We start from the raw sequence: 19124 nt of genomic DNA, 5'->3' as shown, positions 1-19124 counted from the left end.
TTTGTTTTTTCTCTTCCTTCTTACTCAACACTTAGGGGGATCCATATGTTCTTCTGGTTGATCAGCTCTCTAAGACTGACAGTTCAGGTCTGACGTTATACTATAGACTTAAAACTCACTGTGAAGTGCACCCCAGCTTAATAAATATTTTCCTCTACCTGTTTGCTTATTAGTTCCAAAATCACAAGCACATATTAACATAAAAAATTCAAGTCAGGCTTCTCAATGTCAATGAGAAAGTCAACTTATTTTCAGCAAAGGAGCTTGATCTAGAAACACTGACATGATAAAAGGTATTTTAATTTAGATGGATTATATTCAATTCTGTTCCGTAGATGATCTTTTCTTACAACAAAAGTAAAGGTAAATGAAGGCAAATGTATGAATGCTGTGCATATGCTCTAACTAGTGGAGATTAATGTTAAGAAAACTCAAATACGCCTGCTAGTTAACTTCGCTTAATACTTTGCAGAAAATGTAATTTGTTGCCCTTATCCCCAATAGTGGGAAGAGGGGTGGGTGAGGATGGTTAATATCTCTAGCTTCGTGGGAAAGCATATCGAGAGTACAAGTCTTAGAAAAATAGTTGGACTTCATTAACAAACACGATGGGATTTGGCACCCTCTTGAGAAGGGATAAAATGTGATGCTGATCAGGAGGAGCTCATAAGGAGATAGCTACAGCCTGAAAGGAGTTAAAGCTACTGCTGGCTTTAGGTTCAAAGAAATTCTGTTTTTTCAACTTTCAAAAATGTCGTGGTTATTGTTTTGCCCAGCTAACTAGAAAGCTTCATCCATGAGATAAATTTTGCAAATTTTTTTTTTTTTAAACTTCCTTATTTTCTGTTCAATTATCATTAAATTCACCTTAATAAACACGAGGATACCTGGACTGGGAAGGAACATCATAAAGACATATGTAATACAGTAACAATTGAAAAACTGGAACATGATGGAGGTAAAAAGAATGGTTTCCTCCACTTCTCTCCAACATTTCCAGGAAGGGAGAGTGATATCCTGCATTAATAGACTGGCTTACAGAATGTTGTTTTTATTTGTTTTTTAAAACTTTTAGGTAACAATAGTTTTCACTGAACTAAGCTGGGCAGGTGAACAGGTATCTCTGGCTAGCTTTCTGGTTACTATCTGAGACCCAGATTTTTTTAAAGTGACATTTGGAATCACTTCTAGGAATCTTGTGATTTGAATATATTATACCTTAACGCAAGGAACTTTATTGAAAGTGTTGTGCTACCCCTGTTTGAGAGGAAGGGAAATAAAATGTATCTTAGGAGACTTGAATTCTAAAAACGAGGATTAGAATTGAGGTATATGTGAAGTTACTTTAAAAAAATCAAACTTGATTTTTTTTAAATAGCCTGAAATTGAAATCTTGCAGGAATAGGATTAAAACACGGATATATAGTTTCCTTCCTGCTTGCTGCAAGTAACTTAGGTAACAGAAAAATATGTTTCTCTCTGTTTTTGAAATATTTTTAATAGAAGATTCTGTCCAATAGTTGTATCCTTCAGGTTCCTGCGTTGTTGAGGGGAGGTGGAAGGAAATGCAAAAATACACTTTGAGAGCAAGAGCAGGCATGTGTAACTACAGCGCCTAAAACTACAGCAATTCTCTTGTTAAATTCAGTATTTTAAACTAGTTTCAAAGTGACATGAAATAGTCTGATTTGTGAGTTCATAAGGTTCCTTGTATGTAGAGTGGATTTTGGTTATGTAGTTCAGAGGGTTTTATTTATAGTGACCTTTTTCTCCCATTTCTCTTGATTTAGGATATGATCAACTGCATTGGCGGAGTAAATGTGCTGTTTCCGTTGCTGGAGCAGATCAGTTTCCTTGGTGGACAGGTGCCTGAGAAGTCTGAAGGGGAAACTCTACCACCTCCAGAAGCAGTGACTCCTGTAGAGGGTGACTGGGTGGTATTGGCATCCACAAAGGCATCAGGTAGAAAAGTACAGTTGAGATGAAATTGTTCTTAAGCTTGATTTTAATTAAAAATCTTCCTGTGAATGACAGCCATTCTATTACGTGCTGGTTTTCCAAAGTAGCAATGTACAGCTGACAGACTGTTCCTGTTACTCATATGATATGGTTACTGAACGCCAGCAGTTCAGCACTATGTAAAAATAACTTAATAATATATTGCAAATATAAATGTATTTGATAGCATTACTTTTCTTTTAATGATTTACTCTTATATTAGCGTCAAAATATGCAGTTATTTTTGTTTCTCGTCTGAAAAAGTGGTTCTTATTATTTTGAGAAATATATTTTTTTAATGTAAAACCTGCTAATATCAATAGGAGGAGCTTTCCTGCAACATGAATGCTGGGTCAGACAGCCAAACACAAACTTTGCAGTATCAGAACAGTGCTGTGTAGACTTCAGTTAAACTTTCATTTTCTTAGGAAAATGTCCACAGAGACAAATCAAGAAAAAAAAAATCCACTCTACTGATATAAATTGGAAATGAACTTTTGTCAGCAAACACTGGGAAACCAAGGCTTGCAAGGGAAACAACATTTTTGTTTGTTTTGAATTTGAGATGGTGGAATAAATATCTATATTTGTATATTTCCCTCCTCCCAATTCTTACATATGTCTAGAAAGTTTGACTTTGCAACTGCAGAGGGAGAATAACTGCAGCATATGCAAAAGCCTGTAACTGAAAGGAGAGAGGTCTGTCTATGCTATAGCCAGATAGATGAAGCAACTGGGTCACTTTGTTCTGGAGGGGCAAGGAAAGACTGATTCTTCATTGGAAAAAAGTCTAAAGACAGCCTACAGCTCTGGAAATAATGCATCAGGAGTAAGGAAGTTCAGGAAATAGTGACGAATATAAACACTTCATCTTACTTTTTCCCTCACTGTCCAACAATCATCCATGAGGCTTTTGCTACTGTTCTGTTTTGCAGAAGCACGGCTGGAGAAGAATGTTGTTGCAACTTTCATCTTGGTGATAAAACACTTTATTCAGAGGCATCATGTTAATCAGGAAAATCTGATTCACTCCCATGGAGTTGCCACCCTAGGAGCCTTGTTACAGAAGGTGAGCAAATTTGAGAAACAACCCATAGTAATGAATGTTACAGCTGAGTAGTAATGCAAGTTATGAATGAAGTCCTGATTACTTTGAAACATTCTTAATTTGTACAGTATGCAAGGCTTCTCTCAAAGACTTACTTCATCTATGCTCTTCTTTCTCATATATCTGAAAAACAAGAAGATATAAGGAGTTGATCTTGGTCTACAAAGTGAAACATGGTGTTTAGTCTTTATTTCCTCTTCTACTTTTTTTTTGGTTATTGATACTGTATTATGTTTTTTTTCAAACTAGACTGGTTTGCATGTATATTATTGCTTTAATAACTGCAGACTTGCTATAGAAGAGAAAATCTTCATTTTCTAAAAAAAAAAAATGTTTAAAAAAAGAGAATATCTTAAGAAATTCTTCGTATTTTGAGTATTAAAACATGGTGTTCTTTTGAAAGGTGCCAAGCAACTTAATGGATGTGAATGTACTGATGGCTGTACAGTTGTTGATAGAGCAAGTCTCAGTAGAAAAGAACATGCAGCTTTTACAACAGATGTATCAACACTTACTTTTTGACTTCAGCATCTGGAACAGTGGGGACTTCCCCTTCAGAATTGGTGAGCTTTTGGACTTCAGTAACTGCACAAAGACACAGAACTTTTCACTTGACATAAATCTTTATCCAGGCTCTAACAGGAAGCTTTATATTGTAGGGCATATACAATATCTTTCTACAATCATCAAAGACAGCAGAAGGCTCTTCAGAAAGAAGTATGGAGTACAGTTTCTTCTAGACACACTCAGGGTTTATTATGGGTATGAGTTTTACCTCTTATAACTCCTTCTCATTTGTTATGTGTAGCTGTTGTGTCATGTCCATGTCTTTCACCCTATGCCCCCACTTGTCCTAGTGAGAAAAGAAAGCTGCAGTCTGGCTTTTAGTGGTTCACTTCATTTTCAAAATTGCATTAATATTTTTCTGCTCTACTTATTACTAATCCTTGACTTTTATTATGGGATTATATAAAATTTATGCCAATGATACTGGAAATGGCTTGGAAAAGTCATTAAAGTTATTAATTTGAAGGACTTGTTATCAACAACACAAATTAAGTTACAGATGATGGCCTTTATGAAAAGAGAGGATGCTCATCATTTTAAGACACTTCATTCTTTTATATACTTGTGGCATTTGAAGTAGATTTTTATTTTTAGGAATTTGGAAATTTAGTTTTCAATCATGGTGTAGACTTGAAATAATTTATATCCACTTATGAATATAAGTATGTAATTGGGGAAGATTGGCTAGAGGGTGTGAGGGAGGAAGATGAAGTTCTGACCTGTATTCAGATCAGGAAAAGACTACATTTCATGTTTTTTTATAGGCTTGGTAAGTCTTATTGCTGCTCAGTTGCCTTACTTCAGTAGAAAGATTGTGCCGTAATATCAAGATACACGAAAAATTCCAAACCAGCACAACCAAATAGCTATTACTGAATCATGGAGCACTTGCTTGAGTTGTTTTTCTTGTCTGTTGATGCGTAGGAGTGGCTGTAGAGACAGTGATTTGGCTCCTGATGACCTGAGAACAATACGGACATCCCTTTATGGACTGATCAAATATTTCCTAAGCAAAGGTGGAACACATGAAGAAATACAGAGCATCATAGGATACATTGCTGCCACCACTGAAGAGGAACAGGTATCCAATATGACATAAATTAGTACTTTAAACTCGAAGTGATTTGGTTTTATGATGATTAGGAGTTGGTCTCAATGATCCTTGTGGGTCCCTTCCAACTTGGGATATTCTGTACTGTTCTGTTGAGAATTCTTAATGTTTTGTGTGTTTAAAAAGTAGGCGCAAGACCACAAGCATAGTGTTACTTAGTATATAGTTCTATTTAGATGTAGCTCAGGCAGGTTGTATGTAGAAACACACTAGAACCTTGACAAAAGTGCTCTGCAGGTGAGGGGCAGAAAAGCACATGTGTAATACTGCCATTAGAAAAATTCCTTTAGGTTACAAAACCAAATGAATTGCAGTTTAACAGATCACTTGCTGTAGTGATACAGATCGCTATTTTGTAGATATTTTCACTACTTGAATTTGCTTTGTAGTTCTGATTGCAGTTTGATAAAGTGTTCTGTATATACAAAGTAGTCCAAAGAAAAACACCCTAATTTTAAATGTGGTAATAATGAGCAGACAAGGTACATTGTATAACAAGTGAAGGGTGAAATTTAAAAGCTGGGAAAATTTCCCCCATGCACAGGATGAAGTCTGCATGAATTGTGGATTCATTCAGTGGTCTTAATTTTGCAGCTTTGTGGAATTCTGGATATTCTCTTCAGCCTACTTCATTCCAGCCCAACCCCAGACCAGCTTTTTTTACTGCTTTTTGAACCAGGAAATGCTGATATTCTTTACGCTTTGTTACTGCATCAAAGATACTCTGATCGGCTTAGAGAACTTGTGTTCAAGGTAATAAATTGAATGATATGTTCATAAATTAATCACTGGGACATGAATCTGTTTTCCAATGGTCTGGTTGCAGAAGTGCATGCACTTGGAAAGATGCAAGTTGTTCAAGTTGAATTCTTTCTTCTGATAAGTTAGCTAGATATTATTGCTTACTGCCATAGTCGCAATGGAATTAGTGTTCTCTTGATGTCAAGCATAAGTTTAAAAATTAGTCTGTGCTGTTTGAATTTGTTTTTAAAATTTATTTCGTAAGCTATGGAAAAGCATGCTATGTCGTTCACTATTAAGTTTAAGAGGTCTGGATGTTTCCTTCTGCTTATATTGCATTTGTGTGTACTGTTTCCTGCAGATTGTGGAAGAGATGCTGAAATGTACTAAAGTTTACGAACGCAGTAAGCACCGTATGAGACTGAGAGAAGTGGGATACTCTGGACTGGGACTCCTTCTGAATGAATCACCACTTCCTGTTTCTCTCATAAAAAACCTTCTTAATCAAGTTCTGTATGCAGGTAATTGGGAAGTGTTATGTCTGCTATTAGTAAGCTCCTGTTGCTCAGAGGTGAACATGTTTGGTTTTTGTTAAGGAAGGAGAGCTGTTACCTTACAGATCTGTTTTTATTTGCAGTCCACAGTAGCCTCAGTTGTTTTCTTAGTTTCCTGAAGTTTACATCCAGGGATAGTAAAGGAAACAGAAGTGACCTTCAAAGCTATTTTTAACGGATAGCTCTTATGTTCACTTGCATGGTATAGTTTGATATACGTATATTCTTCTTTCTCCCCTACAGATCCTGTTGTGAATTGTAAAGATCTCATAGCTGTAGTGCATCTGGCACATAAATCAGATATAAACGTGAGAGTGGTCATCTGTAGAAAGGTTAGTTGTCATCTTTAAAACTGGAATAATGTTAAGTCCATAAGTTATACAGTTTGGTATCTTATTTATTTGGATGTTGTGGCTGTGTTGGTTGCTGCTGTTGCTGCTTTCTTTAGCAATAACTTAGGATGTTAGGAACGAAGCCAATCTGTCACTTTATGTTGAACTTAGTGTGTTCAAGTCCTTTAAAAAAAAAAAAACAACTTTTTTTTCAAAGTTCAAGTCCTTTAAAAAAAAGTTCAGGTCCTTTAAAAAAAAAACAACTTTTTTTTTTTTTTAAAAAAAAAAGGAAACAAAACACAAAGCCTCTATAAAGATGCTCAAATAGCATGTTTTTAGGGTTTAGAGGTATTGGATTCCTTGAATTACTGAGTTTTCTCAAAGGATGCATAAGATCACAAACATGGAATACATTTTGTTTGTATTCCTAATGTGTTACTTTGATAGAACATATGGTTCAAAAGAGCAGTTGTGGGTGCAGGGAAGAGAGTAAAAAGTACTCTTTCCTTAACTGAGCTCTCTGGCTTGTGTCACTGAAATTAGCAGTACTGTGAGGTACTGTGCTATCTGCCAAAGTTTCTCAAAGAAAACCAAATGTATGCTATCAGTAAGCTATTAATATTGTAGTTTTCTTCATTGTTATATAATAGTTTCTAATCAATCATATTTCACATGCCAGTTATTTTATTTGTTTTGTAGACTAAGTGGCTGCATACACCTATTTGTTGTGATAACTGTTTTTTCCAGGTATTATTGCAGAAGAGTTACTGAAATATGGAGACTTACTGATATGCTTTGATAGCTTTTTTCCTCTCATTCCTGAGATGATATTTCTTTTAAATATATACATTTCTAATGAGAAGAGTGATTTATTTATTTATTTATTTAATTGGTGGTACTCATGTTTTCTGTTAACCAATTGTGGCCCTTTTACAAGATCTTAAAAAGGCAAAATAAATTAGACATTTTACAACCTTGTAACTTGAAAGAATTAACGCAGTTTCAAGCTAAAATTAATATGTGGGTATGGAATATCTTCTATCTCTAGGTTTTGCACCTTTTACATTCCCAATTGGATGCAGCACAACAGATTTCTCAGCAGCTAGGCTGGCAGGACACTTTGGTTAGACTGTTCCTGAAAGAAAAGTCTGAGGTCCGGATTGGCTTTAGAGAGAACAGGGCTGATTCCTCAAGGGAGGAGGAAAAAAAGCCTCCTGCTGAAGATCTTCAGAGACACCATGCTGATAAGATGGAGGGAAATAAAGCTGGTAACTTTGCATCTGTTAATGGTTTGTTTGATCGGTGGAGTTTAGAAGACAACAAATCGTTGGATGTCCCAGCTCATTTCTCTGCTATGCCTCTGGAGGATGCATCCACAGGAGAGATGTCTTTTAGGTCAGAGGACCAAGAAGAATTGTGGCACAGTAATCCTTCACATCTGAGTTTAGATCTGTCCAGTGTTGACTCGTACGAACTGGCTGATGTGAATCAGATGACAGATAGCCTGCCCAGCACACCGTCGCCTATAGAGAGCACAAAACCATTTTCTGGACAGCCTGACAAAGATCTGGGTGTCATAAATGATGTGGGCTTCAGTGCTGATCTATCTTTATTTGAAAACCAAGGAGTAAGTAATTCTTTCCCTGTGTGGTTAATTTCTCAAGATGTCTTCAATTGCTTTTTTAGTTGTCTCCTTAATGGGATAATCATTGTCATCTTTTTTTCCTTTCACCTTCCAAAGGGAAATAGCAATACAGCTCTCTTACAGTGAGTAGAGGCACCTGTAATGTAATGTCTTTTTTTTGTTTTCTGGTTGGAATAGCTTGGGCAAGGGGGGAGAAGGGAAATAAAAAACAAACAACAAAAAACCTTCAGTGTTTCAACATCCCTTTATCTTCCAAAGGAGAAGTGATACAGGCTTGATATGGAAAAATCAAGGGTAGCTAAAATTTAGGTTTAAGTAATGATGCAGAAGTCAAGTCAGTATGTATTACAGATTCAGGGAAGCCAGTGCCTCATATTTGCATTTTCATGTATTTAGTGATTAGTCCTTAGACTGCACAGTTCTCAAAAATGCCAAAACATGCAAGCATAGGGACTGTGATGAATTAAGCTTTTTGCACTAGAAAGGTTGTAAATATTTATTTTCTTTTGTAGGGAGGTGATAATGAACTGATACAGTTACTTACAGACATTCTACTGTGTATAATGTGGAAAGGCATTGAAAGATCTGATGATGATGCTTGGATTGAGAGAGGACAGGTATTTTCTGCACTGACCAAACTGGGAATATCTAATGAGTTGTTGCGACCGTCTGATGAAATAAAACTCAAGTGAGTGTACAGCTTAAGGACAGGTTCTGTCACTTTTTTGATGAAAAAGGGAAAAAAGGGTCTTTATTTAAGGTAGAAAGGGGTGGATATTTATTATCAAGATATAACTTTCTTTGCTCTATTTTCATATATTGTCAATATATTTTGCTACCTATTTGGCAGTGTAACGGGACTGTAAGGTTTTGAAAATCTGTATCCCAGGCTTCATGCGCTTTTCAAAATCTCTTTTACGTGATTGGCTTATCAAGAAGACTATAGTTATAGCTGTGGAGTGAGAGATTCAATTAAATACTTAATTGGATTTTTTTTAAAGCCACTTATATTTGGAACATGTAATAACTGCTTTGGGATTTATTTATTTTTTTTACATGCAGCCTGCTGGAGAAGATGTTAGAATGGGCAGTCACTGACAACAGGGATTCAAAAGCTCTCCCTACACACGCTGAAAATGCCTTCCGGCTCTTACTAATTGTACAAGATTTCCTGCAGGCAGAGGGAGTAGTTAATTCAAACTTGTGGACAGAAAAGGTACGGTAACTGCATAATGGAAATACTGTATATAGGCTGAAATAGTAATGAAAAAATTGTCAACTTTGATAATTTTACTTCTTCTAGGTTTGTATTTTTAAACTAGATATTAGGGAGTGAGGGCTCATATTGAAATGAATTAGATTGTCCCTTAATGAAAAAACAATATTCCCCATAGTATATATAACGTTATTGTTGCAAGTTAAATAGGTCTATAGTGGTACTCTTTATTGAAAATCTAAGTCTTTTCAGACTAGCAAAGATCTGATAGGAGCTAATATAACAATGTCAGTTGCAGCCTAAGAAAATTTGGTACCTCTTATCAGAACGTATGACTCAGTGTATGCGTCCTGAATAAAACACTAGCCAAAACCTTGATTGCAATTGCAACGTGAGGAATATCACTGCTAGGTTTTTACCCATATTGGAGTTTTACCATGCTTTTGTGCATATATTTGTAAATAGGTTAATTTTACATACCTTGGGAGTCAGAAATATGAATTCTGAGGAAGTAAATGACTAGCAAACACAGGAAGTAATAAGATAAAGAAACTTTGTCTTCCTGCTCTGTTTCCTGACTTCTTGATGTAAATTTTAGAGATACGTAGTTTGCCTTATTTTTTCATATTAGAAGCAATGGTTTTTTTTCTTTTACTTTCTGAGCAGTGTAATTGCTTTTCTATTTTTTGAGGCTGAAGGCAAGAGAAGTATTGTATGGAAGCCTAAATTATGTCATAATAAATCCCTAAAAAAAAAAAAAAAAAAAGAGAAAAAAATTAAAAAGCTACTGTTTACTTGTTTCTAAAAGTGTAATGTTAAGAGTCATCACAACAGAGTAATTGCTAAGCTATTTTTCATGATGCATGCTTAGAAACAAACACAGCTTAATCACAAAGCTTACATTTGTTTGTTTGTTTTTAGAAAGTCTGCTCTAGGTGAAGGTTTTGCTTTTAGTTGTGACTTAGCTTTGTGAAATCTGATTAGGAATGAGTTCTGAACTTTGGAGCAATAGGATTTGTGCTTATTGCCAACTCTGAATTGAAAATAATAGTGCTCTCATAAATTATCTTCCACTGTGCCTGTAATAGCACTGTAATATTTTAAGATAAGAGCTTTCAGCCAAGCACAGAAGCCTTCACATGAGTTTGGGCCTTAACAGAATAGAACGGAATAACAAATATTTGAGTAATTTATTAGGGAATTCATCAAGGTATATTTGTTCTGAACAAACATGTCTAGATGGTAAAATGTGTCACTTACCTTAGGAATAGCTTCTTTTAATAATAAAGTTTGGACGTCGCCTAATCTACTGACAGAAAGGAGTGTTTCCTAACTTATTTAAGATACTGATACCTATGAAGCTTCAAGCATTATACTAAATCAGATATTCATGAAAGAAGCCTTGCTTTCTTTCTCAGTATACCATACATATTACTGTTGCTGGTAAACTATGTTAGTATTACATTTACATCGCATAAGACAAAACAAAAGAAAGAAATAAAAACCTATAAATACTGAACCATAAATTGCAAGTTGGTATGATACCTGTAATACTGCAACTAAAAAGGCATGCGTACCAATAATCCTGTTCCTGGAATCTGTAACATTTTTAAAGAATTGGCATTTCCTGCAGTTAAGTTACAGGAAGAAGACAGGCATGTGTATGCTGTTTTTGGCCTTACTGGGGAGGTACTTGAGTTAACATACTAGGCTAGCCATATTTTATAGTCATGAATTTTTTCAAATGACTGGTGTAGCTGCAGTCTTCTGGGATTTTATGGTTTTGAGTAAGTTCGAAGTGTGAATTCTTCATTTCTTTGAAATTACTATAACTCCAGCTGGAGTATTTGCTGATGATTTCTGACTTGTTTTACTTGCCAATCTTCTGCTTTTATGATAGCTCTTGGAGGAGTTAGTGACTCTCATGGATAGCCTGTCAGTCTGGTATTCTGCTGGCCCAGAAGCAACCTGGCTTTCACAGGTGCAAGTCCAGTTACTCCTTGGATTCATTGCACAAGACAACTTACAGGTTTGTTGCAAATTCCTGCAAATGGCAATGTTTAAAGTGCTCATTTGGTGTAACTGTTATGGTTTTGGGGGATCTGCTTATGCCATTGAGTAGACTGATAGCAGTCTTTCATCCTTGTATATGCAAATATTTTATCAGGTCTTGCCTTTTGCAAGCTTACTCTGCAGTCCTGTCAATGTGCACATCCTGAGTATGTGAACAAGATAGAGGGCAGGCTGTTTGAAGATGGGGCAATGTAAGTGCTAGCAGCAGTAAGACGGCAATCCGAATTGTGACTTTTCATCTTTACAGTAAAATACGCTGAGTAGTTTCACGTTTAGATAGAATAAGTGCACAAAAACCTGAGTCTGAAATAATGAACCCATCAGAAAAGCCAGGACTGTTAGTTTAGGTATGTGATTGTCTTAATGCAGCTAAGTGATTTGGGTTTGGTCATCACAGGATAAATAAGTGATCAGTGCCTGTATACAATGTATGTGTGCCCTCAGGCTGTCTGAGATACAACAAGAATATGTACAGTCTCCTGTGCTAAAAGATAAGTGCTCAAAATTAGTATTTTGAGAATTGCATTCATTTTTCATTGTTTTTCCTGTGTAGGTCTGTGCTATGGCAGCAGCCAAACTAAACACCCTTCTTCAGACTAAAGTAATAGAGAGCCAACCTGAAGCGTGCTACCTCTTGGGGAAGCTGGAGGGCATCTTGAGTAGATCAATAGAAGAGAAAACAGAAACGTATTCATTTTTGATTCCCCTTGTTCGGACGCTGGTATCCAAAATTTATGAACTTCTCTTCATGAATCTGCATCTCCCTTCTTTGCCTCCTACCAATGGCAGCCCCTCTTTCTTTGAGGACTTTCAAGAATACTGCCGCTCTGATGAGTGGCAAGTGTACATTGATAAATATGTAAGTAGTAGATTCTTTTTGTAGCATCTTCTCCTCTTTTTGGACACTGCAGCAGAGGAATTCATATTCAGAAATCATGTTGCGCTTTCTGTTTTGTTTTGGTGGAAACAGATTATTCCAAATATGAAGCAGTATGAAGAGAATTCATTCAGACATGGTCATGAGCAGATGGCACTTTATTGGAAAGATTGTTATGAAGCGTTTATGGTGAACATGCATAAACGAGATCGGGAGAGAGGAGAAAGCAAGCTTAAATTTCAGGTAAGGTTTTGAACTCTTCTAAGAGCAACTTGCATATCAGGATTCACATCATAAACAATGGAGAAATTGAATTCCAAGATGACCAAATTCAAGTTACTGCAAGGATGTTGGTTGTTTTGCTGAAGATTTTATGGGCAGTTTGACTATATATACTTCTAGTATATGCTTTTTAGTTCTGTTCTTTATATTTAAGCGCCATATCTATAAGCAGAGTTACTCCAAGACATTAGGTCTTCCTCCATAGTACAGCAACCTAGAATTATGCTCAGCTATTAAAACCTCTTCCCTGTTATGAGATGAGTTAGTGGTGCAAATTTAATCCTGCTTCAATGAAAACACTTAAAACAGTTAGCAGTTCTTACTGTGTGGAAAAACTGTCTGAAGTGACCTGTCCTTATAAGGTTCAGAATCCATTAAAGTGCTAGAATTTACCGTTAAACTACAGCAAATGTCATAGCTAAGTTGCATTTCTCTTATTTTCCCTATGTTGCCTTAAGATTCATGTAGTAAGCTTTTCTTTATTCTAGTAACTGTAGGTAGAATACGGTATGAATCACATTCTGGAATACCAGAATTTAAAGAAAAAGCCTATTTACCATAATTGGATTTTGCCTAGTGACCACTTTTCTGATCATGAAAAATTGCCTTCATTTGGATTCAGCATTGATAACCCTCTCTTCAAGCCTTTAAGTCAGTGTTTGGTGCCATTTCTTCCAGTACTAAGCTTTTTAAAATTTCTCTTGTAAGCAGTACCTTAAATTTTCAGAAATGTCTATTGCTGAACTTCTTTTCTCATTCTTCATTTGCAAGCATTCTTGCAAATTGCAAAACTGTTACTTCAGTGCTAGATTTATTTTTAATGGTCTTTCAGGAGCATTTTGTGGAACCATTCAGCAGAAAGGCTCGACAGGAAAATCTGCGGTACAACAGTATGCTAAAGCAACTTAATAGTCAACACACAGCTACTCTGAGACAGTGGAGAGCAGCCCAGCTTTACTTGCTCTCTGAACGTGGTCCTTGGTCAGAAATGTAAGAGCAAAGTTCTTTGAATCAAACTGTATGTGACGTTTGAAAGGAATTTTCTCAATGATTTACTCACTATTTCGTATGGTTAGAACCTTGTCAAATTGACTTGGATAGCCATTCTTGAGATGTAAAGTTAATATTGAATTAATGCTTGATAATGTTTTCTGTATTTTAATTATCAAGGTAAGTTTGAAGTACAATGTTGAGCTGTTACCTGGTTGCTAGATTTTTTTGCCAAGTGACAAATAAAAAATTGCCATTTTTATGCATAGAGCTAATTTCAATTTAAAAGATTACAGTTTGCCTGTCTTGTCTTTTGGGTGAGCTCTGGATAGAGATTTTTTTTTGTTATCTTCTAATAGTTATTAATAGAAAGTGTAACCAATTTGCTGCGTTTCAGTAGAAACTAAATACTGCTTACAAAATGCTTTAGGATGATAAAAGCCACAATATCAAATTATAGTTAAGATGCAGTTTACTGCTTCTGTGCTTTGCAGTCTACTGATGGGGGGGTGACTTCAGGATTTTTCTAAATACGTATTCTTTTGTAATTAATTCATTCATAGTTGTTTTTTAACCTTTTAACTGTTTTTGTGGATATTCATGTTTTCACAGGAAACAGCATCCTATCCACTGGAAACTTTCAAATGTGGAAAATTTTTCACGTATGAGACTAAAACTAGTGCAGAATTACAATTTCAACTCTCATCAGGATGCTAGTGACCTGAGAGATAATTTAGGTAATATTCTACTGTATTTACTAGCTTACACGGTTTCCTCAGTCTTCACTGATAGATCTGTGTATTTAAGAATCAGTATATTGTAGGTACTTAAATCATGATTTGTCTTTATTTTTCCTATAGTAAAATGTGTAACATAAGAGAGGTGCTTTGACCTGAAACAGCATCTTTCCCTTGGAAAGAGTACTTCATTTCCTCTTGCTCATTCAAGTGTGTATTTTTACTGAAGGAAAAAATAATTAAGAACTCCTTTGCTTTAAAATAAGCAGTTGCATACCTTTCTTGGGTAGTCTTATTTTTTCAAGAAAAATAAACAATGAGATCAGAATAAGTAGGCAGTATTGTTTTAAAAACTTTAAACATTTGATTAAAATGTGTAGGTATGAACTGTTTTTTTTTTTTTTTTTTTTTGAAGTGTACCCAAAAGCCGTGTTGTAATCTTTTCTTAAGATGTAATGGTGTAATCTTTTCTTTAAGTTAGGGTTCTTGGATATCAAGATGCAAACAAACAAACAAACAAAGTCATTTAAATCTCAGTCTTGTAAACCCAAGTTGGCAAAAAAAAAAAAAAAAAAGTGTATTTCCATGAAGCCTGCATGCTGTAAGAGTGTTTGACAAAACACTACAAAATATTTAACTGGAAATGTCCGCATTACAGTTGAGTTTAAAGTTTTTCTGAGGTGTTTCTGTATTCTTCTTATAGTTAGGTGAAATTCATAGAGGAGGGAGAGAGATAATTGACATATATAAATATACATATGTAATGATACACTTCGGCATTCAAATTTGATTCTTTTCTGAACTGTACTTTTACCAATTAATTTGACATATATTTCAATGTAATTGGAGGAGCATTTTTGAAATGTTCTGCTTGCCTAACAGACTTCTTCATTTAAGAAATCTGATTACTTGTTACTCAGATAGAAACAATATTCAACAGTGGAAGTAGTTTAACTTTCCAAAAATGCTGTAGCAAAAAAAAAAAATCTGAGCTGATGATGCGTCTATTACAATAGGTGTGCACCAGACACAGCCCTCTAGTGAGTCTCTACTTCTGGAAGTGGTAAAGCAAGTGAAAGTGAGTGACTTGGAAGATGATATACTTGAACTACCAGAGGAAGACACAACAGCCAGTTCCAGTATGTAAGTACAGGGGCACAGAACAGATGAAATTTGTTCCCGTGCATCGGAAGTGGGAAGGAATGGGAAGCAAATTCTGGAGTTGATTAGCATGCAAAACTTCCCTCTTTGCCTGTTCTTAACAGTCCAGTTCAGGGCTCTGATAATTGTGAACATTAGAAAGCTGCTATTGGATTTCTTGTTGTAAACAGCAATACATGAAGAACCTCAAGGAAGAGAAGTTCTGAGTGCAGAGTACTCAGATTATGGAGAAGATGCTTGTGAGGATTCATCAGTGATTCACTGTCCACAGTTCGTCTGATGCCGCAGAGTTGCTGAGGCTTTCTATGATGTACATGTACCTTGGTTATAACTCTCAAGAAATGGTCTACCCCGCAAAGCCATAGACCAGAGTGGAACCAGCTCTTGCCTGCAGGTGCTAGAGCTGTTCTATGTGGCACCAGCTGTATAATGTGGATATTTGCCTAACTGCCCTTAATGGAGAATACCCTGATTCTCATTCAGGGAAGAAGGCCTGCTGCACTTCCTTCATGTTCTTTTGTGTTCATGGTCAGGCAGAAGGAGACGGCAAATGCTTCATTCCAGTAACTCCAGTTACTGGATGCATGAAGTTGTGCATATGCTTGTGTGTGTATGCAGTTTGAAGTCTGGTAGAGACATGGCTTTTTTTTTTTTTTTTTTTTTTTTTACTTGGAGTGATACTTCAAGGGGAGTCAAGTTCATTGAGCATCAGACTGAAATAGCAAGCCTGAAGAACAAGACTAAAAAATACCTAGTAGTCTAGTCTGAAACATTCAGGACTGCTAATGAAAGTAACTTCATATAGTCATTTATGATGTACTTGTAATGCACTTCAAATTTGATTCTTCTCTGAACTGTGCTCTTGCCAAGTACCTCAGCAATTATATTATCTACCCAACCCCATAACACTTAGTGGTATTTTTGTAGGGATGAGAAGGATGAGCAGAGTCAGAAAGAAAAGCTAATATTGTCTGAAGACTGTGAACTCATTACGGTAATTGATGTGATACCTGGCAGACTGGAGATCACTACCCAGCACATCTATTTCTTTGATGGTAGCCTTGAAAAAGAGGAAGGTAAGTGTGATCAATAGTTCCTTCTTTACAGTGCAATTCAGCATTCTGTTTTTAGTAAACTTGATTTTTGAGAATGAGTGCCAAACTAATTGTGAAAATAAATGGTGAGGATCTGTAATTAATATTCCTCTTGGGGGTCAGAGGTCAGCTGATGACTTCAGAATCAGAAATCTGGAACTATACATACTGACCTGTTAAATTGATTCAATATTCTTAGCATTTCTTTATTAAAAAAAAATAAATAACCTGTGTGCTGACTGTCTAGCTAATGAACAAAATGTGTCATTTCCTCTAAGTTGTTTCTTAAATGGCAATTATGTTCTACATGACAAATGTTTCACCTGTACATTGATTAAAAAGTTCTAGTAAGTGATGATTAAGAAGTAGTAGTATGTAAAAATTAACACGAACTTTAATGGAATATGCATGGCTAAGTATGAAAACAGTGAACTGAAACATTTGACCAATAGATGTAAAGTAAAATAAATAAATAAATAAATAAATAAAGAAGAAATCGATATATCAAAAAGCTGGCCTTTCGGAAATTCTATCTACAAAAATCTTCTGTTTGAGCCCAACTAAGAAATGAAAGGGGTTTTGGTTTATGTTTTTGTCAATACATTTTTAAAGTGTCTTCGACCAGAATGCAAAGATATTCTCCATCCCATTAGATATTTTCTGCTGTCTCAATCTTTCAGTAGAAAATGAAGCTAGGAATATTTTCTAGCAAAATGGTTAACTAAGCCATGTATAAAATTTGCTCTTTCTAGGGTGATTGAAAATAATACTGCATTGTGTGTATATGAAAAGTTTTTGATATATTTCAAGTCAGTAATCAAAACGTTCTTCCTAGGGGTTGGTTTTGATTTCAAATGTCACCTTTCTCAAATTCGAGAGATACATTTGCGTCGGTACAACCTGAGGAGGTCGGCTTTGGAGATCTTCCTTATGGATCAAACCAACTACTTCCTCAACTTCAATAAGGAGGTACACATGTCCCAAATTTCCTTGATTTGTGTTATTAGCACAAGTGTCAAATTTTAGTTCACTGATTGTATCTAGTGTGAGTCTGGTGTCTTTCATAATACTAGAGCATTAATAACAAAATATTTGCTAGATACAGTCATTATGGGAAATCAGACTGCAGTCTCTGAAAACCTCAGTCTGGCATCTAGAAACTGAGTAACTGAAAGGATGAATAAAGCAAGACTTTTTCCTGTCTCTTTCTCCTTAATAATACAGAACTATTATTCAACCAAAGTTATATCAGTAATAATCTAACTTTAAGCCCACGCATCTTAAAAAATAATCTGAGTATATTAATTACAAAGTAAAAGAGCTTTTATTTTACCACAACATTGGAAATCATTGATATTTCTGTATTCCATAGCGTAGGATTAGTGACCTTTGTGTTCCTCTGCATTACTCTAAGTGATCCATTGTGGAACTATCAGAACTTAAGGTGATTTACGTACTAGTAGGTCAGTTTAAGAATAGCTGCTGTAAAATGGCTGTTTAAATAAATAAATCGTTGTAGTAGTTTGGTAGGGAACATATCAGTATGGTGTAATTTTATTTGAACAGCAGTCTTCCTAGAAGAGTTCCATGGGAATAATTTTTTTGGTGTAGCATCAATAAAAAAGAAGTTACTTCATAAAGTATACTGCCTTTATATCCTGAAATTGAAGGTTGTTATATCTATACACACCAAAGGTTTATACAGCAAGAGACAGGAGTGGTTAAAAGTGTAACCGCGTTCCATTTACTTCACATTTTAATTAACAGAGCAATTGTTTAATTGTCAGCTTTAATTTCTAGAACAAATATTTCTATGCTGTTTTCAAACAGGTAAGAAACAAAGTATACAGTCGAATATTGTCCCTGCGCTCTCCAAATATTTCTGGAACGAGATCTCCACAGGAACTCTTTAAAGCTTCAGGTTTGATGCAGGTATGAGACTTGAGCATAAACAGTCTAGGGCATTCCTCTGCTTCTTGAAGGAATCCTGGAAGGTTCCAGAGTTCTGAGTGTTTTTTTCAGTATTTTAGATGGCAATTGCCAACTTCCGTACCCTCAGTCCAGTGTCTGAACTTTAACATGCATATTTTTAGAATTGCTGTGTTTTGTGTTTGCAGTCAGTGAGTTTATGCTATGGTAAATGGATAGAGCTCAGCTCTGATGTGATTACAGCAAGTGTTCCAACAAGAATGGAGAATATGCAGCAGACTTCCTTCTGTTTTTAGTCCATGGTTCTTAATGTACATTTTGGAACTTCTCTCAGTACCCGTGCAAACAATGTTCCCTGCTATCTCTTCATTATAAGGCTTTCAACAAAGCCTGTGTGGAGATTGAGTATGAAGTATGGTGTTAAAGGAATTGGTAACTTTGGTATAATAATAAAATGTCAAAATGTCTATATTACCCTAAACATAGATAATTTATCTAAATAGATTAAATATATTTTTATTTTCCATCTGTTTATGACATGATCATGGTTTTCTCTGAGGGAGCTTTACAGAACAGATGAAGAATATTAGGAGTACTTCACTTTTTCTTCACTTTTTTTTCTTGCCCAGGGACATGGGGTATCATGTTGCATACCTAAGTAGAGAAAAACATTTTCTGTAATGAAACGTCTCCATCATGCTACAGAAAG

General features: G+C 35.6%; 1 protein-coding gene across 10 annotated transcripts in view; it reads left to right on the top strand.

The window, feature by feature from the left end:
* NBEAL1 (neurobeachin like 1) overlaps positions 1–19124 on the top strand; it is an 88047-nt gene that overhangs the window by 42697 nt on the left and 26226 nt on the right. For all 10 annotated transcript variants that reach the window (XM_084524805.1, XM_084524804.1, XM_084524806.1 and 7 more), the window contains 20 exons: positions 1791–1962; positions 2934–3067; positions 3510–3669; positions 3766–3868; positions 4598–4754; positions 5379–5537; positions 5887–6046; positions 6323–6411; positions 7460–8038; positions 8569–8744; positions 9119–9272; positions 11173–11301; positions 11899–12204; positions 12316–12465; positions 13337–13494; positions 14107–14231; positions 15248–15374; positions 16320–16468; positions 17322–17455; positions 18317–18418. In XM_084524805.1, the coding sequence (XP_084380931.1) occupies positions 1791–1962; positions 2934–3067; positions 3510–3669; positions 3766–3868; positions 4598–4754; positions 5379–5537; positions 5887–6046; positions 6323–6411; positions 7460–8038; positions 8569–8744; positions 9119–9272; positions 11173–11301; positions 11899–12204; positions 12316–12465; positions 13337–13494; positions 14107–14231; positions 15248–15374; positions 16320–16468; positions 17322–17455; positions 18317–18418 (3423 nt within the window). The remainder of the gene's footprint in view (positions 1–1790; positions 1963–2933; positions 3068–3509; positions 3670–3765; positions 3869–4597; positions 4755–5378; positions 5538–5886; positions 6047–6322; positions 6412–7459; positions 8039–8568; positions 8745–9118; positions 9273–11172; positions 11302–11898; positions 12205–12315; positions 12466–13336; positions 13495–14106; positions 14232–15247; positions 15375–16319; positions 16469–17321; positions 17456–18316; positions 18419–19124) is intronic.

This window comes from Aythya ferina (genome assembly GCF_964211825.1).
Source record: "Aythya ferina genome assembly, chromosome: 6".
NCBI classification, from domain to species: Eukaryota; Metazoa; Chordata; class Aves; order Anseriformes; family Anatidae; genus Aythya; species Aythya ferina.
Note: the sequence above shows the minus strand (reverse complement) of the source record. Positions and strands in the feature narration are given on the sequence as shown.